The 25,748-nt window shown below is 47.5% G+C and overlaps 1 protein-coding gene and 3 long non-coding RNA genes across 7 annotated transcripts in view; 1 reads left to right on the top strand and 3 right to left on the bottom strand.

Annotated features, from left to right (window-relative positions):
* Nucleotides 1–21,637, top strand: part of BRINP2 (BMP/retinoic acid inducible neural specific 2) — a 121,256-nt gene extending 99,619 nt beyond the window's left edge. For 2 of the 3 annotated variants that reach the window (XM_043568744.1, XM_043568746.1), the window contains 5 exons: nucleotides 56–264; nucleotides 12,261–12,366; nucleotides 15,088–15,324; nucleotides 17,751–17,973; nucleotides 19,614–21,637. In XM_043568744.1, the coding sequence (XP_043424679.1) occupies nucleotides 56–264; nucleotides 12,261–12,366; nucleotides 15,088–15,324; nucleotides 17,751–17,973; nucleotides 19,614–20,730 (1,892 nt within the window). In that variant the 3' untranslated portion in view covers nucleotides 20,731–21,637. The remainder of the gene's footprint in view (nucleotides 1–55; nucleotides 265–12,260; nucleotides 12,367–15,087; nucleotides 15,325–17,750; nucleotides 17,974–19,613) is intronic. The other variant, XM_043568745.1, reaches the window with a different exon arrangement.
* Nucleotides 2,550–9,671, bottom strand: LOC122476265. Its single transcript, XR_006295434.1, has 3 exons — nucleotides 9,573–9,671; nucleotides 6,221–6,477; nucleotides 2,550–2,941 (listed from the first exon to the last, which is right to left on the bottom strand). It is a non-coding gene; the product is annotated as an uncharacterized LOC122476265 (long non-coding RNA).
* On the bottom strand, nucleotides 10,971–20,041 carry LOC122476263. 2 transcript variants are annotated; one of them, XR_006295431.1, is made up of 6 exons: nucleotides 19,927–20,041; nucleotides 18,859–18,948; nucleotides 18,638–18,758; nucleotides 17,900–18,127; nucleotides 15,922–16,179; nucleotides 10,971–11,082 (listed from the first exon to the last, which is right to left on the bottom strand). It is a non-coding gene; the product is annotated as an uncharacterized LOC122476263 (long non-coding RNA). The 2 variants fall into 2 exon arrangements; XR_006295432.1 differs by lacking the exon at nucleotides 17,900–18,127.
* The window catches only part of LOC122476264, a 352,279-nt gene continuing 347,109 nt past the window's right edge, over nucleotides 20,579–25,748 (bottom strand). Inside the window, exons 9-11 of the long non-coding RNA XR_006295433.1 lie at nucleotides 21,425–21,499; nucleotides 20,805–20,870; nucleotides 20,579–20,695 (exon numbers count right to left, since the gene is read on the bottom strand). This is a non-coding gene — a long non-coding RNA (uncharacterized LOC122476264). The remainder of the gene's footprint in view (nucleotides 20,696–20,804; nucleotides 20,871–21,424; nucleotides 21,500–25,748) is intronic.

Genomic DNA, 25,748 nt, shown 5'->3' on the forward strand with positions numbered 1-25,748 from the left:
TAATTGGCAGGGGATTCATAAGGCCTCACCAATGGACCCATGTTGTTTGCTTTAGGAGAAGAGTCCCTAACCATTTTTGTGGACAAGCGGAAACTGAGCCGCAAGACAGAGACAGCAGGAAGTGCACCTGTAGTTGGGGGCAGTGGGAACAGCTCTGCCGTGTCCCTGGAGACTTTGCACCAGCTGGCAGCCTCCTACTTCATCGACAGAGAGAGCACTCTGAGGCGGCTGCACCATATCCAGATAGCCACGGGGGCCATCAAGGTAACAGCCTGTGGAGTACTGGGAGAGGGAGGGCAGACAGCAGAGAGAAAGCAAGGGGGAGGCTAGGGTCTTAGCCAGCTCCAGATCAGTCAGACCCGACTGATGGACGTGGGGAAGAAGCTTTCTGAGATGAGGCACAACCGTCCCTAAAAGGTGGCCCAGGTCTTCACTTGCACAGCAGATAGTCATGTAGCTTCTACTGGGAGGCAGTCTCCAGCCAACGGACTGTTGGTAGAAAGGCAGACAAGGTCCTTATTCTGCACCTGTTACGCTCTAGTGAGGGATGGGAATTTTACACAGGGAAAAGCAAAGTAATTTTAGATAAAGACAGAAAGAAAAGACAGAGTCATAAGGTATGGATTTCCTGGGGTGGGAAAGGAGCAGCTAATATTAGCCAGATTGGTCTGGGGAGGGAACTTTGGGTTTAAACTTTGAGGCTGAGTCTGAATGACCTCAGGGAAGAGTATTCAGACAACAAGAACAGTAAGTGCTAAGGCCCTGAGGCAGCAACCGGCTTGGTGCCTTGGAACACAGAGAAGACTGTTGTGACTATAGTAAGGTGAACAAGAAGACACTGGTACAATATGACGTTCAGAAGTAGACTGGAATCAGATTACGTGGCCATGAAAAGGAATCTTAATATGTCAAAGTGCAATGGAAAACATCCAGAGAGTTTTAAGCAGAGGAGTGATATGATGCCATGCATGTTGGAAAATGATCCAGTAGTTACTATAACATTAATAATCATAACCTCCATCCTATCTTCTCTACTTATATCTAGGAGAATTCTAGGAAAACTCATATTGTAATAGGGAAGAGAAGACCAATGACGATACTTGAGAATGCTGGATTATTTTATTCTAAATGTAGAGTTAAGACGGCAAGTAATGGTCAGTCTTCTCTTATATTCCGCTTTTATCACACCCAGAATTTAGATGGTTTTGTTCATTTGTTTATTGGTTCAGTAGATATTTACTGAACACCTATTATGTGTCAGGTACTGCTCTAGGTACTGAGAATCCCAGAGTGAAGAATACATATAAAGTCCCTGCCCTCATGAAGCATAAATTCTAGTGATGGAGATATAATATAATGTCAGGTGGGATTAATGGTATGAAGAAGTGGAGCCAGGCAAGAGGATGGAGAGGGATAGGGACACCACACTTTAGGGAAGACCTGTGTGAAAAAATGCCATTTAAGCAGACATCTGAATGAAGGGAGGGAGCAAGCCACATGGGAGTGAGAGCAGGTGCAATTGCCCTGAAGCAGGAGTGTGCATGTTACGATCCAGAAACACTGCATAATGTAGCAGGAGTGCCGTTACAAGAGGGGTGAAGTAGGAGATGAGGCTGCAGAGAAAATTTTATCTCCCCCTGACGGTAGACTGCCTGAGACGGAGATCAATAAAGGATGTGAAGATCATGAGGGCATTACTGATCAGGGAAGAGAGGAGAAAGAGGGATCCTGGAGACTGATGCAGTGACTATTGCAATGGTCAAGGGAAGAAATAATGGTGGCTCGCTCAGACAAAGCTGGCTGTATAGAGGTAGTGAAAATTTGGCAGATGCCAACATATATTTTGATGGTAGAGCCTACAGGCTTAGCTAATAAATTAGAAGAAAGGACTCAAGATTAACTGCAAGATTTTTGGCATGAGCAGCAAGATGAACAGTGATTGCATTTACTGAGAAGGACAACAGTGGGGGAGACGCCAATCTGAAAGAAGCAAATCAAGAGCTTGGTTTTAGACACAGTGAATTTGACATTCCTATTAGACATCCAAGTAGAGGTATCTAACAGGCAGTTGAATATAAACACTAGGCTTCAGAGAGAAAGGTCATGACTGAAGATGTAATTTTGGCATACAAATATATACACACATGTAGGTGGTATTTAATATCATGAGAAAGGATGAGATGAGATCACTTGAGGAGTGAATGTAGCTGGTAGAGCAGCCCTAAGGCTGCCCAGCCCTAAGGCTGCGTTGTGCAGCACATCAATATTCAGAAATGGGGACTAGGAGAAGGATCCAACAGAGAAGGCTGACACCAGGCAGAAAGGTATGAAGAGAATCAAAGCCACATCACAAGATGATATGAAGCAAGTGTTTCATAGAAGAAGGAGCAGACAACTGCGTTAGATGCTGTTAAACAGTCAGATAGAGAATGGACCTTCAATCTGGCAACATGGAGGTAACTAGCAACCTAGATAAGAGTGGTTTCCGTGTCATGACAGGTACAAAAGGCTGAGTGCAGAAGGTTCAAGAGAGAACACAAAGTGAGGAACCAGAGGAGTAGAGACAATTCTTTAAGGGTTTTGCTATAAAGGCAAACAGAAAAAAATGGGTGATAGCTGGAGAGTGGTATAAGGTCAAGAGAGGTGGAATTTTTGTTTTTAAGATGAGAGATACTCAAGAATCTTGGCATGTTGATTGAAATGATTCAGGAGAGGGGGAGAAAAGGATGATTCAGAAGTGATAGGAGACAACTGCAAGAGCACCTGGGCAGGTGGGAGGGGTGGCTCTTACACAGGAGCATAAACATCTCATCCTTTGTAGCAGGAGGCATTCAAATGCGCAGGACACACGTAGTAGGATGTAGACGCTGGGGGTCGGGATGCGGATGTCCCCTTCTGATTGATCCTATTTCCTTGATTACACAAGAAGCAGAGTCCTTCCCTAAAAGGAAGGAGAAGGGATTACTGAGAGAAGAATGCAGGGGATGGTTTCAGAAGAATAGGGGTTAGGTATTTTAATGGACTAGATAAATGTTGTGGGTTGTTGGGCAGCACTGAGAGCCCATTTGAGACCCATGGTCGTAATTACATGGGAACAGTCAGAATAGCTGTGAGTTTTATCAGCTACATTTGGCACTTCAAGTACAGGCAGGCATGGAGGAGGTGGAGAGTTGATTGAACAGAAATGTGTGTGTGTGTGCACGCGCGCGTGTGAGTACATGAAGATGAAACAAAACAGGAGTTGAGAATATACACAAAGCAGTGATTATAGTGATGGACCAAGGGATTTGGGACTGTTAAGGGACGGCAGGAAGTGAAAAGTTGGTTAGGTCAAAAGACTGGAAGTCTAAGTAGGTTTGATACTTGTTAGAGGGAAGTGACCAGGGGAAGTGCAAGTGTGTGATGATTTATGTTGAGATTGGAGAGAAAGTGCAATTAGCAAAACAAATCAGGTTCTGAACATGGCCATGAGTGTGGGTGGCTAAGATGGGGCTGGAGGACAAGATGAATGGAGAGGGGAGAAGGCTAGGGACTTGGGAGGCCAGGGTATTAAAGGGTTTTCTACATGGATGCTGAGGTCAACAGGAAAGATACAAACCTTTTGGTGATAACAATGACAGTGGTAAGCAAGCTTAATACTGGAAATCCTTAACAACTGAATGGGACTAACAAGAGAAATAGACAGCAACAAGGAGGGGTCATGGGTGATAAAGTCCTGATGGTTCTGGCTTCAGAGGAGCCAGAGATGGCTAGAGAGGAGGGGGAGCAGTGTTCAGGATAGTGGCAACGCACCTCACTCCTCTGCCCAGCAATGTGAGGTGTGGGAACACAGCCAGCCACTGCTAGGCAAGACTGCAAGGGAACCCCTGTTTTCAGCATCTTCTGGACTGTGCTTAATGCAAAAAGATGAAGCAGACTCTTGAGAGGAGATCAAGGTTATGGAGGACCTTGCTGAAGACTGATCATGAGACCGAGAGAGCACGATGGAAGTTACCTGAAGAGGTCAGATTAAGAGAGGTGCAGTGTCTGGCGTGAGAGCCTGAGACAGGACAGTGGCTGAAGTTAACAGGGATTTAGGGTACCTTTGGGATTCTGGTCTCTGAGGCAGCTTAAAATGATGAAAGAAGACTATTAGTAACATGGAGTGGGTTTTTACCAAGAAGACAGAACTCTGGGGAAGCCCCCTTCCCCCTGCAGTCCTGTAGTGAGTTGGCTGTGTCAAAGTGGGAGAAGAATTGGTCTTATCTGGAAATAAAAGGTAGGTCTGGGTCAACAACTCAAAGGTCCCATTAATGTGCCTTCCTGTCCTTTGACCTGACCAGCTTTTCACTTTCTTCCCCCCTTCATGGCCTCGTTTGCCTCACTATTTGCCTAACTTAGACTCCATGGTCCACCACTATAATCACGGCATTGGATATACCTTCAACTTGCCCCTCACTGCCTTCTCATGTCCATGCCATCCCCTTAATTCAGGACCTCATCAACTCTTGCCCAGTTTTCTTGCATTATCTTTTTAACTAGTCTTCCCGTCTCCATTCTCAGCTTTTCTCTCTTATCCGCCCTCTCTGCTGCCTGCATGAGTGCAAAGCATCATGTACCACCGCCCCCCCCGTCCCGTTTAAACCACTGTGCCCCAGCCACGGTTGCAGTGTGACAATGGAGAGAACATAGGGTTGAACCCAAAAGTCTTTGCTGTGCCACTGCTCATGTGGGCTGCTAGCAAGTTACCAAACTACTCTGAACCTCACTTTTCTTATCCTTAAAACTGTTCAATAATTAAAATATTTTTTACCTTGAAGGATTTCTGTAAGGATCAAATAAAAAAACAGAGAGAGTGCATGAGCCACAGCACAAATGGAGCTTGAAAAAGAATAATTCCTCATCTTAACAAAACCATAAAGCCACTGAAGATTATCCCTAATGGTCTCTTTTGTCTCTTCTCAACCCGTTTCCCCCATCAACCCTTCACTTACAATTTCTATCATGTAGGCCCGTCCTGTTAGTCTGTTTAAAAAATTTTTATTATTTTGAGTGAGAGAAGGCTGGGGGGCAGGGGGAGAGAATGAATGGAGGATGGGCAGAGAAAAAGAAGAGAGAGAGAGAGAAAAGAACCCAAGCAGGTTCCACACTGTCAGTGCAGAGCCAGATGTGGGGCTTGACCCCACGAACTGTGAGATCACAGTTCAAAATCAAGAGTTGGACTCTCAACCAACTGAGCGGCCCAGGCATCCCACTAACTATTAGTCTTTATTCAGAGCCCCTGCTGTTTGCTTTGCTTGTCTGTTTACGTAACTGTCTCTCCCTCACTCTTCTTTGCTCAAGTCAAAAAGGTTACTCTTTGGGGAAGCCTTTTCTGACTCCCAAGGTAGTTAAATGCTCTCTTTGGTGTATCAAGCACATGCCTCTTTTATAGGGCTTATCATTTGAACTATATTTGCTAGCTAACATGAAGTCCTTGAGGAAGGGACTGGTTCTTATTCATCTTTGGTTCCCAGTAGAAGTACAGAGCATATTCCATTATGGGTAATGAGTAAAGGTTTGTTGACTGACAGAATAAATGAATGAATGAATGAGTCACTGTTTTCCACATAGGTTATGCTCTTTTCAGTGTATGTACAAGGGCATATAAACATGTTTAGTTGAAAGAAAACAAAGCTACTCCAAGTCACTTGAGCATAAACCTGGTTTATAAAGAGGACTACGGTGAAGACTATCACATATCTCCAAGGACAAGACACTAAATGTCCAGACACATGGGTCTTATAAAAGGGCAGTAAGGCTCCCAGGTTACCTCATTTCTTGTTGGAACACATGTCATCTTTTTTTTTCATCTGCTTCACCTTCTAGCTTCTTTTCCAAGTTCTTTCCTTTGTTTTTTTTCTAGACCTTTCTGTATGCCAGTGACTTCAGCTTACATTTAGCTCTGCCTTGCTCTGGAGCTGACACTGACTCTGGCCCGGACTGAATACTATTTTTCTGTTTTATCTCTCAGCTGGTGCCATTGGGGCAGGAACCACTCTTGTTCACTGCTGTATTCTCAGTTCCTGGCACTTAGTAATGCTTGATGATTATTTATTCTGAATTTTAAGGGTGTCCACCATCACCCTTTAAATTGTTTCTCTCAGTGTCACAGTTCTGACTTCTCTGGAGGGAAGTTTTGTTCAGAGTTCACTTTAGTCCACTATAAAGAGTTCAATACATAGTCTGAAATATGGCTTACCGGATTCATCTCTTTGGCAAAGTCTGCAGGTGGCACAGTGAGAGGCAGGAAGGTACCCAAAGCCACATCTATCGTAGTGCCTGGGGATGCACTTTCCAGAACTAGAGCCACTGCCCATCTCCCCAGAAGTGGGGCCGCCATCCTTGGAAGGTTCTTTTTGGAACTCCTCCAATCACACATGGAATGTGGGAGGACAATTCATCTTCCACTGAGCTGATTAACCTGGAGTTTTCTCTGTTGAGGGGTGCAAGGTACTCCTTCCATGGGATGCAATTCAGAAAAACATGAGAAAACAGGATTATTTTCTCCTACCTCCACTCCTCCTCGTCCTCATGCTCACATAACTTAGCTCTAGAGAACCACGTGACCTGTCCAAGAACACCCTGCTACACTGAGGAGCAACGGGAGGTCTCGGCTCCCTATCCCACCACCATGCTCACTTGATAGGGATGACCTGCCCATTTTATCCTACTGTCAAATGTTCCACCAGAGACCATTCCTTTGCTTGATCACGCTTTTACAGATCCACATAGCAAGGGCCAGTAGGCTGGATGCATCCCGCAGTGTATCCCTGCTAGCTGATACTCCTTTACTGGGGCTGTAGCCCCTGCCACCTGCTTCCCTCTACTGAACATGCCTTTGCAGGAGTAGAGCTGGCTTCCACCAAGGCCATTACTCTGCATCGAGGTGGGTGGCATGAGGGGTTCTGCTCACCTGCTCAGCCTTGGGGAAGGGAAAACCCTCCAGCCTCTCTGCCTGTCTCTTATGTCTGTAAGCAGGTGTACTCTTACTTTTCCCCCCTTGTTAGCCACCTCTAGTTTACTAACATGCCCCTTTTATTTATCTGACACATTCCTCTGAGACCCTACTGAACATCTCACTCTTTTGCAAGGTTTACCCTGCTCAGTGCACACCTCTCTTACAGGATTTGTCATATTATATTCCAGCTGTGTGCATCCCCACTGCCACGTCCCCACACCCACGGGCGTGGTAGGAGGGCTTGGAGCAGTTGGGACTCCGTAGCTTGCACACCGTTTCTTCACCGTGGCTGGCACGCAGTGAGGCACTAAATAGAATGCTTGGTAGGTGAAAGCTGGCTGCCTGGTTTAGTGGGAAACAAACTTGCTCAAGGGAGAAAGCTTGGGATCAAGTTTCAGTCTTGATGCTCACCGCTTGACTTCTCAACGTCAGTGAGTTACCAGCTATTTGACTCACCTGTTCCCAGGGCTTAGCTTCAGCTGACAGGGCTACACCAGCTATTAGAATATTAAACCACTTCCATATCAGCTGGCAAACAGTCTGCACCCAATCACCTGGGTGTCATCGTAACCACTGTTCTCTCTCCCTTGGAGCCCCCAGGTTTCCCATTGATGGTAACCAAGGGGTGAATGGACCTCGGGAGGTCTCCAGAATGCTGCTGGTACCACTCCTGGCACCTCTTCTAATTAGCCCACCCACTCCTGTCTTACCTGCTGATTAATATTATGAATCCCACCCCTGTCTCTGCCATGGGGTTGGGGTGAAACCCAATGACACAGTTCACATGGAAACACTTGGCAAACTATAAAGGGCTGAATATATACACTGCACCTCCTGTCCGTGATGCCTGGGAAGGGATCAGAGCCATTAGGCAGAGGACCCTGTTCTCATTCGCAGCTCACCCTCTACTTAATCGAAATGTGGGGAAGGACTTGGTTTGATATGTTCCAGAGCTTACTGAAAAGAGCCCACACAAAAGTTCAGATGGGTCCCAGGATGGCAAAATGGAGTGGTTCTCACAAAGCATCCTTAAAAAGACTTGTCTAGGGGCGCCTGGGTGGCGCAGTCGGTTAAGCGTCCGACTTCAGCCAGGTCACGATCTCGCGGTCCGTGAGTTCGAGCCCCGCGTCGGGCTCTGGGCTGATGGCTCAGAGCCTGGAGCCTGTTTCCGATTCTGTGTCTCCCTCTCTCTCTGCCCCTCCCCCGTTCATGCTCTGTCTCTCTCTATCCCAAAAATAAATAAAAACGTTAAAAAAAAAAAAAAAAAAGACTTGTCTGAATTCCTCAGCGCACAGCCTGGGATTCAATTTGCAGTTCTCTTAAGCACACACACCATCAGCTGTGTTCGCCCTGCCCAGCCCTATCGCTCACAATTAGAAGCCCATTTCTGTCCCTTTTAGCTTTGCAGGTGTCCCCCTAGGTAGGACAAGAGCAGCGGGGGAGGCAAAGGGCAGGGGGAGGAGAGCAGACTCACTGGAGGGAGTGTTCACACGACCTAGTATTTATGGAAAATTGGATGTGCTAATGAACCTGAGATCCATCAGGGCTTTCTGAAGGCAGGACAGTCTCTGTCAACAGACCAATTAGCACACAATTATTTTCCCTTTCTGAAAGCTTATCTGAGATGCTCTTTGAATGTGTGTGCCTGAGTGAACTGCACTTTCCATTACCTCTATGGGCCTTTTCTATAATCTGCCAAAGTTGTCTGCCTCCGCTACAGAGAAAGCCCAGGGTTCTCTGGACTAACCCTCCAGAGACTCTAGTATTTTCATCACTTGGGGGAAGGGGCCTTCGGGCATCCTGTTACCAAGTCAGTGGCCAGGCAATATCTGCAAGAGGACCCTCTCCAGCTCCCTTTCTTCTTCCCATCTCCTTATATCTCTAGGGAGGACAGAGGTGGTTCAAAGCAGAATAGGAGTGGAAGGAGCAAGGACGTTGGGATCTAATGTAATCTGAGTGACTTCCTCACTCTTGGAGATCTGGTGTGCCTCCTTATAAGGAAATGAGCTTGAGGATCACAGCCTTTGTCTCTTCTTCATGCCAGTTCTCATGGCGCAATTAACAAAGGGAAGCTACCCACATCCTTTCAATGCCTTTATCGATTTGATTGTCCACTTGTGGAACTAACCTTTGGGAGTAGCCAAGTAAAGGTCAAAAAACCACATCAGAGCCAGGCCCAGAATACTGCACAAGACGGCGGTGGTGGTGGGGAAGCAGATGGGTTGGCAGTACGTAGGTAGGGATTGTGCTGAGATAAAGGAGAGGAGAGTGGCTGTTCTCTGTTGTCCTCCTTGAGGGGTCATCCTACTCCTACGTAAGGCATGTAGCTCCCTCCCTACCCGGACTTGATGCTGGTGAGCGACCAGCTCAGGGGTGGGTGGATGGAAAAGCCAGTGCAAAACTCAATGACAGTGTGAACAGCTTAGATGGAGGCGGGGACAGGCAAGTGTCCCAAAGACCAGACCCACCTGCCATCTCACCCATCATCCCACCCTGCCATTCAGTCCATCACATTCCAGAAGACCCGGGCTAGTCCTCGGCCAGGGCTCCTCTTACAGCGACTTTAACACCATAGAGATAAAGAAGACCTTACCTTGAAAGAAGCCTGGCTCTGCCTCCCCGCTGTAGTTTGACAGCTAGCCAATCACCCACTCACTCTATACAGAGACATTATTCAGCACCTGGTGCCCACCTGTGGAGGGAGGCAAGTGCATGTGTAACAGCCCGAACACCGGGATTAGAGAAACATGTTTCTACTTGTCTGGAAACTCCTTATGGAAGTGACTGTGCCTCACTCACTCAGTGTGAGTTCTGGATGCTCCTTGCATATTTGTTAAATGAATAAATGAATGAATGAAAGAGTATATGAATGAGCTGAATGAATCCTAGCCCTGTAGGCAACTAGCCATATGACCTTGAATAAAGCATTTAACTCATCTGGCCAAGGTCTTCCCATCTGTAATATTAGGATACTGTGATCTCAAGTCTATACAATTTGTTTTGCCCTGTGTTCACATTCTCAACAGAGGGCAGATCACTAAGCTATTTTGGATGAACTGCGCTGTTTACACTTGTTTTTAAAAGTGATGTCATCCAAAGGGCTTTAACTCACTTTATTTTCCTAAAGTCCTCTGATGTGCCCTCAGAGGAGACAGGAGGGACACTGACAGGGTGCTAGGATTCAAACGATAAGATCCCGTCCCAGCTGCGCATAGCTCTGTGGCCTGGCACACCGTAACTCTTGGAACCTTGCTTTCCTATTTTGGAGAGCGCTAGTAGTGTGACTTGTTTCAGAGTTTCTGTAAGGGTTAAATGGGATGATCCTGGAGGATGAACTTGGCAGCTGTAGAGAGGTTGTTCCTGCCCATGTCATGGGCTCGGTCCCATTCTTTATTCAGGCTGGGTTTTTCTGCTCTTCATGCACTGTGTCTAAGGCCGCCCCTTCTTCTTTGTCTGTAATTACCCCCCTTTTCTCCTAAATCTCTCTGCCTTCCCCTCCATCCCCATTCATCCTTCATGGCTCACCTCTTCCATGAAGCCTAGTCAGACTACTTAACATCACAAGGATTTCTCCTCTCTCCCTACTGTATTTCCAGTCAGTATCAAATCATCTCTCATTGAATTACTCTGTTCCATGAGTATTTTTTAAAACTAAATAGACTAAACTCTCTTTGAAAATTTCATTTACACTCTGCCCTTCACCTGGTTACTTCACCTTGTAGCTTGTAGGGCGCTAGTCACGTACACTATACTTTTGAGCCCCTGCGGTGCCCCTTCCCCTTTCTCGCAGAGTGCCTGTCTTCCCTTCTTTCGCTGTCCACTTGTACTTCTCTTTATTACTATTAATTTTATTTTATATTAATTTCAGTATCGCTAACATACAGTATCATGTTAGTTCCAGGTGTATGATATAGTGATTCAACAAGACTTCTACTTATCTTTAAGGACTAGCTCAGTTGAGTCTCCTCTGCCCTTCTTCCCTCATGTTCCCTTTGTTTAAAGCTGTGTTTTCCTCAGCACTCACTGACACATAGCTTCCGCTCCACTTGGATGCATCTCGGCCCGTTGCATATGCACCTGCCTTCCCCACAGGTTGTAGTTCCCTAGAGGACACAGCATGTAACTTGTGCATTTCTGTGCTCATTTCTCACCCCCCAAAGCCTGGAACGTATTACACATTCTCTAATGTATTAAATACCCGATGTGCCAGGCACTGTGTTGATCACGGCTGTCTACATGGTGAACAAAATAAACATGGGCTTACCCCTGTGGAGCGTTTGGTGTGTGGAGGAGCCAGACTTTCACCCCACGTTCTCAGTAAAGGATGGAAAACTGCAACGCATGTGCCTGCTGCAGGCCAGAGGTATCTGGAGCCAGGACAGAAGGTCAGGGGTATCAGGGCCGACTCCTTGAAGAACTCCAGGAAAGGTGTTCTGTGAATGTTTGATGAATTGTATGGAATTCAACAGTGGCTGCTCAATAAATACTCGTTGATTGGTTGATTGATTGTTGGCAGAGCTTTCGCAGATCCTGAGAAGAAAGGGCCGCAGGTCCCCATCATTCTTATTATGGAATTATTTCAGTGCATTTAAAGCTCCCCATTTTTCATCTTATACTTTAAAAACATCAGGGAAAAACTGATAGGCCAACTTTATAATATTTTAAAATGATTCTGTGGTGTTTTGGAATATTACATGGCTATAAGAGTTTATGTATATTTAATATACTTATTAAAATATGCAGTAAGCCCATGGCTGATTTTCTCTAAGGACGTCTCAGCGCCGAGGTGGGACTTAAATGTTTAATACTAATAATAATACTCATAACTCATATTTCTCTAGTGCTTTTCATCTTCGGGATCCCTAAAGCCTGTGAGCACCACGCCGAGTGGATGCAGCTGGGCTCGCCAGCAGGCTGACAGCCTCCACATCTGGCCTCCTGTCTCCCTCTGGGGGAGGGAGAGGGGGGGACTCCAGCTCAGAGGTCCAGCTTCCTCAGCCTACGTTGAATCTTCTCTTCCCGGACGCAAATTCCCTTCGGCTCCCTCTGAAAGCCTCCCACTGTGTGCACCTGCCGCTGCCAGCCCTCTGCCGCTGAGAGTCTGTTAGAACAGGGGAGAAAAGTGGCTTTCTGCTCCCGGGGTAGGGAAACACATGCCATCCTCCGGCTGGTCAAGGACAGGACACAGAGCCTGAGATCAGATGGCCGGAGAGGGAAGCGCATAGGGATGGTCTCCCCATAGGGATGGTCTCTAAATCCACACTGTGCCCTCCTTCTCTAGGTCACGGAGACCAGGACGGGCCCTCTGGGCTGCAGCAACTACGACAATCTGGACTCAGTCAGCTCTGTCCTGGTACAGAGTCCGGAGAACAAAGTGCAGTTACTGGGTAAGCTGTACCGTGACGGGTGTCACACTGGGTGAAAAACTCAGACCACCAAGGAGCAGGAAAAAGCCCTCTGTGCCTCATTTGGCTAAACCCTTCTCTCACTCTTTTTTTAATGTTTATTTGAGAGAGACAGAGAGAGAGAGGTGCAGTGTGAGCAAGCAGGGGAGGGGCAGAGAGAGAGAGGGAGACACAGAATCTGAAGCAGGCTCCAGGCTCCGAGCTGTCAGCACAGAGCCTGGCACGGGGCTCAAACTCATGAACCATGAGATCATGACCTGAGCTGAAGGCGGACGCTTAACCAACCGAGCCACCCAGGCACCCCTGGCTAAACCGTATTTAAGACAAGAGCTACCAGGACTTCTGGGACGTGTATTTAACAACTTTCCCTCATTCTTTTGAGAAAACTTCTGAAATGGTTTACCCTGCATCCAAGACCATTGTTAGCACCACTCAACACCCAAACCCTCGGCATTCATAGTCCTCCCCAACCCCCAGTCACTATCCTGCATGAGTATCACATTCACCCTTATACACTTTGGTCTAGTTTGATGATCACCTTTGTTGCCCAAAGAACCCTCGGCTTTGTCCTAAGGACACATTGGGGTACGGTTAGTCTTTGCAGATGGTTATGGGGCCACCGTAGAGCTTTACAAACCATGGGACTATTGGCTACCCTGAGAGTGGTCCCTACTTTCTGTGATTGGTCTGTAATCCTCCACGGGGGATCAAGGCCAGGAGAACAGTCTGAGACGAATGGGAGCCTCCGCTGGAGACAGAACTAGCTAAAACACACTTGCCAACGGGAAGGCGATAGGACAGGTAAGGGGAGGTAGGGGAGGTGCTTAGTTCCTGCTGTCTGCCCCGCAGGCATCCTGGGGGCAGGGCAATGCAAACGGATTCAGACTGGGCTGTTTGGCAGTCGGAAAAGTTCCTTTTTCTTGAGGCCTAACTGAATCGGGCTCTGTTTAAGATATTATTGTCTTGGTATTATAAAATCAATAGCCCTCACCCAGGATCTACGATTACAAATTCCAGGCAACCTGAGCCAGATGCAGCCCATCAGTTCTCTTGGAATCAAGGAATATATAATAAAAAGGAGTAAAAGACTGCTTTATTTAGAGCCACCTAATGCAATTAGCATCCCTCTTCTCCTCTGTCCTTAGATAGGCTGGGTTTGTGTCTGGAAATTAGCGATGAGTGAAGTTCGGAATGTCTGGTGGTTCATTTGGAATAGTTTATGCCATTTAATTTTATAGCCCATCACTCATGCAGACACTGCTCGGGGCACTTATTTTATAGCAATGGGAAGTGTTATGGTGAGGAGGAGGGAGGTAGTGGGGGAGGTGAAGAGAAAGGACTTGGATGGGTGTGTGTGGAAAGGCAGCGTGTGGACCGGATATGTGGGGAGGGCCGCCCCAGTGCCACTGCAGGCACAGCATCAAGAGAGGAAACTTGAGGAGCAGTTCAGATACGAGGTGGATCTCAAACAGGACTTCTGCTGGTGCTGCCATGCTAAGTTATGTTTTCAGGTCCAGGGAGACTAGGATGCATACTTTGGGCTCTCTGATTTCCTGCCAAGGACACAGTCAAGGGTGTGACGATAAAGAGCTGGCAGGTATTTGAGGAAAGGGGAGCTCAGCGTATCTGAAGTTCTCACGTCCCCCACTCTCCTGGCACCGTCTCTCGTGATGTCCCTACTGGGGCAGCCTCTTGCAGGTCTGCCCTCGAACCTGGCCCAGGCAGCATCCAAAGGCATGCGTGTCCTTCACTCATCCCTTGATGTGCTTCCGACAGCCACCGTGTGTGGCTTGAAGCCAAAGAGGGGTGTATTCTGCTCCTGGTAAACTAAAACCCACCACCACAGATGGATAGGAAGACTGAAGCCTAGAGAAATTTAGTGGATTATATCCCAAGATCAGGGGAGCTAATTAGCAGGGAGAGCGGAGAACCATTCCTACCTACCCAGGCTTGACTGAACTTCCAAATCTCGGTGAGAGTTAAGCACACTGAGGCAGCGCAGCCAGTCCCAGACGTGCAGTACAAGCTGATGGTACCACAGCAGAGTGTGACACCAAGCCAACTTTACTAGTCCTGCGACGTGGGCAGGTCACTGTGGCCATCGGCCCTGGATTCTCAGTGTGCCCAGGGAGTCACATGCGATCGTATCTGGGAAGCACCTGGTGTGGTGCCTGGCCACTGCGTACCAACAACGCCTATCCCTGCCTCCTGACCAGAGCAGTCTCCTTGGTCAAGGGTGGGGTGGGACATCCCAGAATGTGACTTAGCAAAGCCAGAAACAGGATGGCTAGCTGAAGCAGAGCAAAAAGCCCATCAAGCCTTGATTCCTCCTTCATGAGATTGTAAGGTCTTCTTTTATCTGAAATATCTTCCCATTTCCATCCTAGAGATGCTGATGTGCAGCCAATAAGGCCATTCGTATGATACGTATGCTCTCAATTTGGCTGATGTGAGGGGTTCTCCGAAGCCTTGGGCTTCGATGCTCCTCATCTGCATTTTCAGACCCTCTCCCACCCATCACTGGGGCAGCGGTAAGCCCCTCATCCCATCAGCTCCATAGAGTTAGGCCCTGGGGTGACGGTTCTTGGGCCCAGAATGCCCAAGTCAGCAGAACCCCAGCTGGCGAACCTGCAGCCTTAAGTGTGGGAAACCAGGTCCCCACTGGTCCTTGCCCCACAATTCCCTGATGCGTCCTTTCCCTAGGCCTACAGGTGCTGCTGCCCGACTACCTGCGTGAGCGCTTTGTGGCGGCGGCACTCAGCTATATCACGTGCAGCTCTGAGGGGGAGCTCGTCTGCAAGGAGAATGACTGTTGGTGCAAGTGCAGCCCCACCTTCCCAGAATGCAACTGTCCGGATGCTGACATCCAGGCCATGGAGGACAGCCTGCTGCAGATCCAGGACTCTTGGGTGACTCACAACCGGCAGTTTGAGGAGTCAGGTGAGCAGTTGACGGGCCCACACTTCCCTGTCAATGGGACATGCTCTGAGGTGTGGGACTAGAAGGTGGGGAACTTACCTTGGATCCCGCCTCATCCGCTTACCTGTGTCCTTGGCCCCTACCAGGTTATCTCATAACCTCACGTCTCAGGTGGTTGTCTTCTTGTTATCTGTGCAAATGGACGTGATCCCTACCAAAGACATGCGTCACGAGGACTTAATGAGCTAATGTGGATATATCTGAGGGCGTTAGGACTTGCCTGGTTTGTTTGATACACGTTTGCTACAGACTGCCTGTGCACAGGTGCACAAGGAATGTTTGCTGGATGAATGAAGTACGTAGAATAGTTCTAGGAGGCACCCAGCACATACTAGTCCTTGCTTGTTACACGTATAGCTAATAGCAAGGTTACCTTGAGATGCAGATTTAGGGCTTGGTTTTGAATCCTTGTTCTGGGTTCTGGTTTGAATGTTTGCGTCCCGCCCCCCCCCCCAAATTCATACGTTGAAAATATAATGCCCAGGGAGGTGGGGGCCTTTGGGAGGTGATTAGGGATTAGTGCTCTTATAACAGAGGCCCCAGAGACATCCTTCTCACCTTCGGCCATGTGAAGACACAGTGAGAAGTGAGCCACACTCGACCCAGAGAGGGCCTTCCCCAGAACCTGACCGTGGTGGCATTCTGATCTTGGACTTCCAGCTTCTTGAACCGTGAGCAATAAACTTCTGTTGTTTATAAGCCACTCGGTCTGTGGTATTTTCTGAGAGCAGCCCCCAAAGACTGAGACACTCTGTTACTGACCAGTTTTGTGACCTTATGTGAGCCATGCAGCTTCAGAATACCTCCATTCCTCATCTGTAAGAGAGGGAAAGTGATAATAATAGGTGGATGGAAGGCTCATATGGGATAATGTAGATAAAATTAATGTATAACTATCTCTACCTGATACACTCATACATTTCAACACTAAATGAGTGATAGTTATGTGGATAGATATAGCTCAGAAATATGTTGGGTTAAACAAAGTGAAAATGAAAAATGTTATATATACATATCATGTGAATAATACTATGATACAATATTATTAAATATAACACATATTTAATACTATTTATATGATGCTTAAAAACATACTGGCCAATACTTAATGTTTTTACAGATAAACATATGCAGAAAACATTAAGAAATATAATGATAAAGAAAACACCCAAGAGAGTGGTTACATCAAGATGGGAGATAGAAGGGAAGTTTAGGGCCTTCGACTGTATATTTTCTTTGCAGAATTTCTCTAAAACAAAACAAAAGACTGAAGTCAATGTGGCAAAGTGGCTAAATCTAGTTGGTGGGCACATGGGAGTTTATTCTGTTACTCTCTGTGCTCTTTTGTAAGCTTACATGTTTTATAAAAAAACCTACGTACATGCTAGTTGTTAATGCCATCACTAGGTATGATTCTCCAACCACTGGGAAGGGGAAGAGGGGTATGAAGAACCAAGCTGAGGCCCCAGGCATTGACATTTCATGTCCTAGACAGGTAGTTAGTTGCTAAGGAGAACATTCCAGTCCCCCCAACACTAGCTGCACAGGAGTTGTGATGGTGGGATGTGTTCAATGATGCTTAATGTGGGGCATGACTTCGGGCGCTCACCACTGTGAGTTACTTCTGAGTAAATGAGGGCTATCTGGGCCCCCGTCAGGAGACAGTGGCTGAAGGTCCCAAGTAAAAGCAGATCTGGGCATAAATTCAGCCAATGTGTTGTGCCCAGGAAGCTCTGGGAAGAGCACAGACTTGGAGTAGGCAGCAAGGACCAGAAAGCATCTTGCTTCTGGATTAGCTACAGGAAAGAATGGGTGTCTGGCCTAGAGGTGAAGCTTGAAAGAGACAAAGGGTATTCCAGAGTCAGAGAGAAGGATGTGGACAGGAGCAGCTGGTCTCAGGGACTGGAAATTTTCTAAGAAGCTTTCTGAGCTGGGTGCTCAGTCTCCCTGGGTCCACATTTGCCAGCTGTGCCTGCCTTCCACCTTCCACAGGATGTTGTGGTGTTACTGAAGAATACCAGCCTGTGACAGTGTTGTGAATGACTTACAGGAAGTTATAAAGGGAGAAAGTGGTACATCCCAAGGTCATTGGCAAAAGCATGACCTCTGGCCTGCTTGGGTCGTGACGGAAATCTGTTTTGAAATTCAGAAGCATATTAGGGACAGGAAAGATGGAAAAGAATCCTGAAGCTCTGTTTTATGGCATGTTATTCATTTTCCAAATAAAGCAGTTTAAAAAGAAATATATACAAGGGCCTGGGAGAATGGCTATGGAGCCTCTTTCCTCAGGCAATGAGTCCGCAGGGCCGGCTGGGTCTGGGGAGCGCCCTGCCGTCCCAGAGTCTGCGTGACTCCCCCTCAGCTCAACTCTGCGTCCTTGCCCACAGAGGAATTCCAGGCCCTGCTGAAAAGGCTGCCTGGAGACAGGTTCCTGAACTCCACAGCCATCTCCCAGTTCTGGGCCATGGACACCAGCCTTCAGCACCGCTACCAGCAGCTGGGAGCCAGCTTGAAATTGCTGTTCAAGAAGACCCACCGGATTGTCCGCAGGCTCTTCAACCTCTGCAAGCGCTGCCACCGGCAGCCTCGCTTCCGCCTGCCCAAGGAGAGGTGAGCACCCCAGCTGCCCGGGCCCAAGCCTGGCCCCTTCCCCTGAGGCTGCTGAGGCCGGGGGGCCCTCTGTCCAACATGGCAGATCTGGCGGTGGTGACCCAGATGAGGCCTTTTAGATTCTCTGCTCTCTTCACCTACTTGTGACTTGTGTCTGACATCGGAGAGAGCAAACAGAGAGAGGCTAATTTTACTTTTTATAAATTATAGTATATTCAAATGTTATTCTAGTCATGCTCTAATTCTCACTCATTTCTATTTTAAGAAGTTTTTTCAGGAAACAGGGGTGGAGTTGAAGCTCACACACCAATTACATACAGTGAGAATATACACACATTGGGTTGCTTGAAACAAGCGATTAGTTCTGAGTCACAAAAGGAAAGAAAGCTGAGCCACCCCAACCCCGCCCTCAGGAGCAGAGGCAGGCTGTATCATCATAGGCCCTCACTGCACATCCACTCACACGCTCGTTTATTCAACAAGTGCACACTGCGTATCCTAATATTAAGCAGTGTGTGTGTGGGTCCTCGGGAAAACATAATAAATATATAGAAACATAAAACCTATGAAATGATACCTATGTGGCAGCCACTTAAATCCACATTTGTGGAACATAAATCAGAGGCATGGTCTAGTAAAAGCAAAAGCCCGAGAGAAGAGCTACCTTGGAGAAGGAAGTCTCGGCCAGCTTGTGTGGGAGAAGATAGAAATGGTACACGGAGACGGGGCCTTGCAGGGCGTGGAGGCTGCCTCGCAACCCGGAGATGCGGCTCTGACAGAGGCACCTGTAAGAAGGGAAGCGTCAGTGGAGAGCCTAGACTAGCAAAGGCTTTTGAGAGGGGTTCACTTTTTTTTTTCTTCAAGAAATCACTATTAAATGCTTACCAAGCACCAGGAACAATCCTGGTTTCTGAGAACATGTCGGTGAAGAATAATGCAGTGTTCCTGCTCTTGTGGCATTTTCAGAGAAGCCATCTGTGAACAGGGAAACAATAAACAATAATTTCCAATCCTGATCCTTGCTGTGGATTATATAAAAACAGGCTGATGTGATAGAGAGCGAGCGACTGGGTGGTTCTTTCAAAAAGGGTGTCACAGAAGACCTCTTTGAGGAGGTATCACAGGAGCGGAAATCTAAATCTAAAGAGGGAGCCAGCCACAGAAAATTCCTCTTTGTGGTGAAAGAGTGACAGAAGCAGTGGGAACAGGAAGGACAGGGACGGTAAGTGGGAAAGCAATGGATGGGAGTTGGGAAGTTTGGAGAACTAGGGATCGGACGGTCTTATTTAAAAAGCTGAAAACTACGTTAGATGTTTTGGTACAGAGGGTGTGGGAGATCTTCTGTAGGCTTTTGAATAAGCGAAGGAAGTGGTACTTGGGAGGGATGAGCCCGGCTGCTGCCAGTACAAGTCTGATGTCAAGTATTTCTGGTGCTGATCCATCAGACAGACGCTGAGCTCTAGGCCTTACTCGATCATTCCAGAGTGGTGCAGTAGGGTTTCCATCATTCAGAGAACTCGGGGCTTTTATCTTTCTCATTACCTTCCCTGCCTATTAGTCAGTCGCCTCCTACCCTCAGGAGAGATGCCAAAGCGTGTCTCTGCGTGACTCTTTATTCATTCTTACCTCCCTCCCCAAAGGTCCTTGCCCTATTGGTGGAATCGCATCCAGTCCCTCCTCTACTGTGGAGAAAGCACCTTCCCCGGCACCTTCCTGGAACAGAGCCACAGCTGCACCTGCCCCTATGACCAGTCTTCCTGCCAGGGCCCCATCCCCTGTGCCTTGGGCGAAGGGCCCGCATGTGCCCACTGTGCTCCGGACAACAGCACGCGCTGTGGGGGCTGTAACCCAGGCTACGTGCTGGCCCAGGGGTTGTGCCGGCCAGAGGTGGCCGAGTCCCTGGAGAACTTTCTGGGGCTGGAGACAGACCTGCAGGACCTGGAGCTGAAGTACCTGTTGCAGAAGCGGGACAGCCGCATCGAGGTGCACTCCATCTTCATCAGCAACGACATGCGTCTGGGCAGCTGGTTTGACCCTTCCTGGAGGAAGCGCATGCTGCTCACGCTGAAGAGTAACAAGTACAAGCCTGGGCTGGTGCACGTGATGCTGGCCTTGTCCCTGCAGATCTGCCTCACCAAGAACAGCACCCTGGAGCCTGTCATGGCCATCTACGTCAACCCGTTTGGGGGCAGCCACTCTGAGAGCTGGTTCATGCCCGTGAATGAGGGCAGCTTCCCCGACTGGGAAAGGACTAACGTGGACGCAGCTGCCCAGTGCCAAAACTGGACTATCACCTTGGGGAACAGGTGGAAGACCTTCTTTGAGACAGTCCATGTTTACCTACGGAGCCGAATCAAGTCCCTGGATGACAGCTCCAATGAGACAATCTACTACGAGCCCCTGGAGATGACCGATCCCTCCAAGAACTTGGGCTACATGAAAATCAACACCTTGCAGGTCTTTGGCTACAGCCTCCCCTTTGACCCGGATGCTATCCGGGACTTAATTCTCCAGTTAGACTACCCGTACACTCAAGGTTCCCAGGACTCTGCCCTCTTGCAGCTTATAGAGCTTAGGGACCGGGTAAACCAGCTCTCTCCCCCGGGCAAAGTCCGGCTTGACCTTTTCTCCTGCTTGCTCCGGCATCGGCTCAAGCTGGCCAACAACGAGGTGGGCAGGATCCAGTCCTCCCTGAGGGCTTTCAATTCCAAGCTGCCAAACCCTGTGGAGTATGAGACAGGCAAACTGTGTAGCTAATGGGGGCCCCACTCCAGTGCTGGGCAGGGAGGTGATCCATGAATCCAGGGTGCAAAGATCATCCAAGCCCTCACCTTAGTGCCAACAGGGTTCTCCCTTGAGACTTTCCGCACCCAGCCAATGGGACCTCAGGGCGTGGACTAAAGCAGGCAGGAGAGAAAGAGACCATCACCGCACATGTGTACACGCTCACCATGTGCGTGCACACACGCACGCATACACATACACTCACTCACACAGGGAGGCTACGACTCAGCAGCCTCGAATCTGTGAAGTCGGTGCTTTCAAATGCATGCAGTTGAAGGAGAGGAGCCAAGGGAGAGATTAAGAAAAAGAACCAGCCAAACCGTGAAAACAAAATCCTTAAAAAGTGATTCTTATCATTCAAGAAAGCAAGAGGGGGCATGGGGGTAGGAACAGGAGCAGTTCCCCCTCCCCCACCATCGAGTCACTTTTGTATTCTTTTTAACCAGGTTTCTTAAAATGGCGTTGTTTCGTGATCCCCCCAGCGTTGGTTCTTACTTTTTGTATGCTGCCTCCTCTGTGCCCTCCCAGACACTGACTGCTTCTCAAGCCGGCTCCCCTGAGACACTCAAGGTGACACCAACAGAGGACCGTAAGGGCAGACAGGCAGGCTTGCTCTGCTCTCCACTCCTCCCTCCCTCCAGCCCCCTTGCTTCCTCAGCCCCCCTACTTTGTTCCACATTCCCCTCGTGGTCCAGCCGGAACTCCTCTTCCAATGGCACCCGTCCTGTCCAAGAAAGCAGCTCTGTCAAGTTAGAAAGAGACAATGTATAGGGAAATGTTCTTTTTTAAAAACAAAACAAAAATATTTATTTTGTGATTGTTTTCTTTGTCAATCTGCTCCAGCCACATGAACGTATGAGTAAAAGTTTACCTGGTTTAATATATTTTCTTAAAAGGCCTTTTTTAGGGGAAAACAGAAAAGAGAAAACAAAAGAAGATTATGGTTCCCTGGGCTGCCTGGATTTTTTTTTTTAATTGCTCTGTGTGTGATACATGGACATCCATGGATGGTGGATAGGCCGTGGGGGAGGCTGGTTGATTAGTGTGTTTTCAAAAGCGAATGCATGTCTGGCTTGACTGGGGTGTGTGTGGCGGGGGTTGTTACATGAAGAATGGAGTGAGGCAGAACTCCGGGTCCCAGAGTTACCTGGCTACCCTTCCCCCTCTTCCCAGACAGGAGAACTAACACAAGTCTTACAGCCAGGACTCCTCGCTATCAGAGGAGTGATGTGAAGGTCCCTGCTCACAGGGGAGCTGCAGCCTCTGCATTGGGTAAATGTGTACTGAGGCGGGCTGGGGGTTGGGGGGGGGCGCCTCTTTGCCAACACTGCTGCAGGCATCAGGAGAGTTTCCCATACTCGGCATCTTCTAGTCTGTGATCGCCTTTTGAGGAAACTGGGAAGGACGCAGACGTGGCATTGGTTTTCTCTGTTCTGATTACCACTTTCCCAGCCTAAAAAGCAGGTTGGATGTACGCCACACAGAATGAGGCATCTTTCTCCCCAGAGTGCCTCCCCCAGGTGGTCCGAGAAGCATTTCACAGCAGATCTCTTGGAGAACCACTTCCTCTCTACTCTCCACAGGTTCCAATTTCTTCAGGCGAAAGTCACCACATAAATACTAAGTACTCCATTCCCTACGTGGGCTATATCTCAGCTGGTACAAAACGAACTGGGAGACAGAAAGGATGGTTGTGTCTATGCACCCAAGAGCCTTCGACGTTTATTGTTGCATAGAGAAGAATTCAGCATCATATTTAATCATTGTACCCTATCTCAATCCACACGACCTGAAATCTTTGGTAGACAAGCAGCCTCCAGCATTTCTTTCTTCAGAGTTCCCCTGGAGGCTTCTAGGGCAGAAATCCAGACTGATGGGATAACCTAGGGGGTAACACACACACTGGCTATTTCTACTGGGCCACTGCTTGCTTTGACGAATTTGTACCAAGCCACTCATCTGTGGAAGATGGAACCAGCAGATGTCCTCTTCATCAGTGGGGTGCTGATGTGCCAGAGGAGTATGCTTTGGTTGGGAAGGGGGTTGCAAGCGGTAGGAAGGCATTGATACTTTCCACTGACAGGGTTTGAGAGGTGCAAGAGAGATACCAGAGTCTGATTTTAGCACTGACTGTGCATGTCTCCACGCTGCAGGACTGGGTGGGCACATGCTTTCACCCATGAATTAATGGCAAACCATGTACAGCAATATTCAGAGTGAGGAGGAAAGCAGTTGAGAATGTGCTGTGCACAAAGTTAGCAGTGAGCACCTTCAGTAGCATGAAGGCAATTGCTCCGGTGAGAAGAGAGTCAGTACGTGGGGGCTCACGTCTTACCTGGGCCGGTCCCACAGTTGAGGGGTAGGAAACCTTAGCTATCAGTCTCTGAATCAGACCAGACTGGGGGAAAAGCATACCTATAGAGTTATTAGAAGGATGTTGTGTCTCCTTATTTTAGGAAGGCTCTGGAAAGATGATGGTGTGACATACTCAGGTTTTAGAAACAGATGCACCCAATCACAAAGATTTCCACTTCTTGCCTGCTAGAAGGCTTAAACCATGAAGCTGAGTTTATCAACTCCACTTAAAAGTACTATTACACATTAGTAAATATTTAGGAGTGCCCTTCTAAACCCAGATGTAAGTACCATATTGATAGAAGGCCTAAAAGACATTATTAATTAATCACAGGAGAAGGAATGTTTATATTTGACCTACTCATCTGTTCTCTGTGATGGATGCCTGACTCTTGTGAGACAGTGATGGGTGTCTGGTGTACCAGAGCTTGGATCAAAGCAACAGACCAAAGATTTTGCTTCTAGAAAGCAGGTAGAAGACAGTGGGGGTGGCGGGGGTGGTAAAGTATGGACAAGATTCCTTAAGAGATTTTTAAAGGCTTGAGACCACACATTCAACACAGAGGTTCTCAGAAAGCTAGGCTAAGAATGCCATAATACAAAAAGGCTGTCCCAGTCAAAATTGTCACCTTGAAAGTCTACAATAATCAGAAGATGTGAACAACCTATTCTTATACACAGTTGAAAATAAAGAATTGTCATTAATTAATTAGTCCTGGGCTGTCTGTCAATGTTGGTGAACTGAATGGAGAAGTAAGAGACAAATGGATATAACAATCACGAATCCAGGCCTTAATTGTAACCCCAAAGAACTAATACATCAAAAGCTAATCTGCCCTAATGCTTGAGACTAATACCTCTAATACTAAATAACATATTTAATCCCCCGTGCTAATAATAATAATGCTAAGCTCTGTAAGCATATTCATGCATCGACAGCCAAACATAAGTGAAGATCTCTTCAAATACAGGGCATCACAAATAGTTCAGATTCCATTCTTGGCTTCTTTTCACAAATATGAAAATAGTGGTCATGATGGGGAGAGCTGCCTTATGAGTAGATGGAATATATTGCCTACAGAATGTCCTGCCCCCAAATATCACCTTCAAAGCCTGTAATTTCATCATGCAAGTCTGCTCTCTTGTATATAAGAGAGAGATTTCTTTGCCATTGTATTTTGTATGAAAATTAAAATGCCCTTAGGAAGAAATAAGTCTTAGAAGCTAACCCACTGGCAAAATAGAGGATTAGATTTTTGGAGCTAGAAGATTTTTCGAGGTCAGCCAGTCCTACCCATTTCTGACATGAGGGGGAAGAGGTTACAGCACTTGCCTGAGGTTGTATCTATCAGAAGGGGAAGAAGTGCAGTCTTTCGTCTCTACCTCTCTCTTCCAGTAAATGACATTTGGGTCCTAGGGGGTGACAGAGACCCAGTTTCAGGGCTTGGGAGTATGAGGGTGGGGAAAGGAAGACACATTTCTGGGAAGGAGAGGAGAATTTCCGAGAGGTGGGAGAATCCTCACATCTTTTCCTGGGAGTGATTCTAACAAAAGTAATCAGCTGCTGTAGCAATTGAAAGGAAAAGACTTAAGTCTCTCCCCTGAGAAGATTTAAGCATGGGGTAGACATATTTCCATCCAAGGCTGGAGATGCAGGGATCAATTTGCTGGTTTCCTGATAACTCTATCAGCTCAGTGATTTTTAATTACAGCATCCTGCCTCCAATTTCTTGCTGTTTTCTCTACCATCAGTTTGAGTTTGAATACCATTACAAATCTGATAACTTCTGCAAAGCATCTTTATTGTGAAGGGTAGAGATGTCTGGGTAACAACAACATGCAAAGGCTCTAGGCTGTGCAGTCACTGTGGTAAACATATGACCTAGGTCTAGGGCCACGGCAGAGAACAGTAATGAGGCAATACACTCTGCTGTGCACTAAGAGTGCTTGTTCTGTCTAGAAGTAGAGCAAGAATACAGACCAAAGGAGCCACTGAGACACAACAGGCCTATGCTCCTGGCCTGGTGGGATAGGTTGAGAAATTCAGGTTCTGTGACTGGCTATAGACATGTTCCCTTTTTAGATTCTTGTTCGGCTTCTGCCACCAGCCAGCTCTATAACTGTCAGCAGGTCACTTGACTTTCTTACACAGATACTAGGGGTGCTTCTGGTGCTATCCTTTCATGCCGTTGAAGGCAGTATGGCCCAAGAGACAGTGCAGGCCATTAAGTCAGACCTGAATTTACATGCTGGCTCTGCACTTATATTTAAGTGATCTTAATTCTTGACTTATCCCCTTATGTGTAACCCAAACACTTCACCCCCTAAGATTTCCCTAAGGTTTTTCTTTCCGTTCTCTTTCTGGATGCTCACCTCTCTGCATACTTTTGTCGAATCCTCTCCAGCTTACAGAATACATATATACCTTCAGTTCCCTAAAACTAAATCCCATTTCCTTCCTCTTTCCCTTCATCCTTCCCTCTTTCTTTCCCTCCCTTCCTTCCTTCCTCCCTCCCTCCCTATGGTAAGTGCTAGGCTCTAGGATAGGTGCAGAATAGTCAATACCTCTATGTGTTTCTGGGCCATGGAGAATTATAAAATATAACGTAGGGGATGGAGATGCAGACACAATCCAG

The sequence above is a fragment of the Prionailurus bengalensis genome, chromosome E4, assembly GCF_016509475.1.
Source record: "Prionailurus bengalensis isolate Pbe53 chromosome E4, Fcat_Pben_1.1_paternal_pri, whole genome shotgun sequence".
NCBI lineage: Eukaryota > Metazoa > Chordata > Mammalia > Carnivora > Felidae > Prionailurus > Prionailurus bengalensis.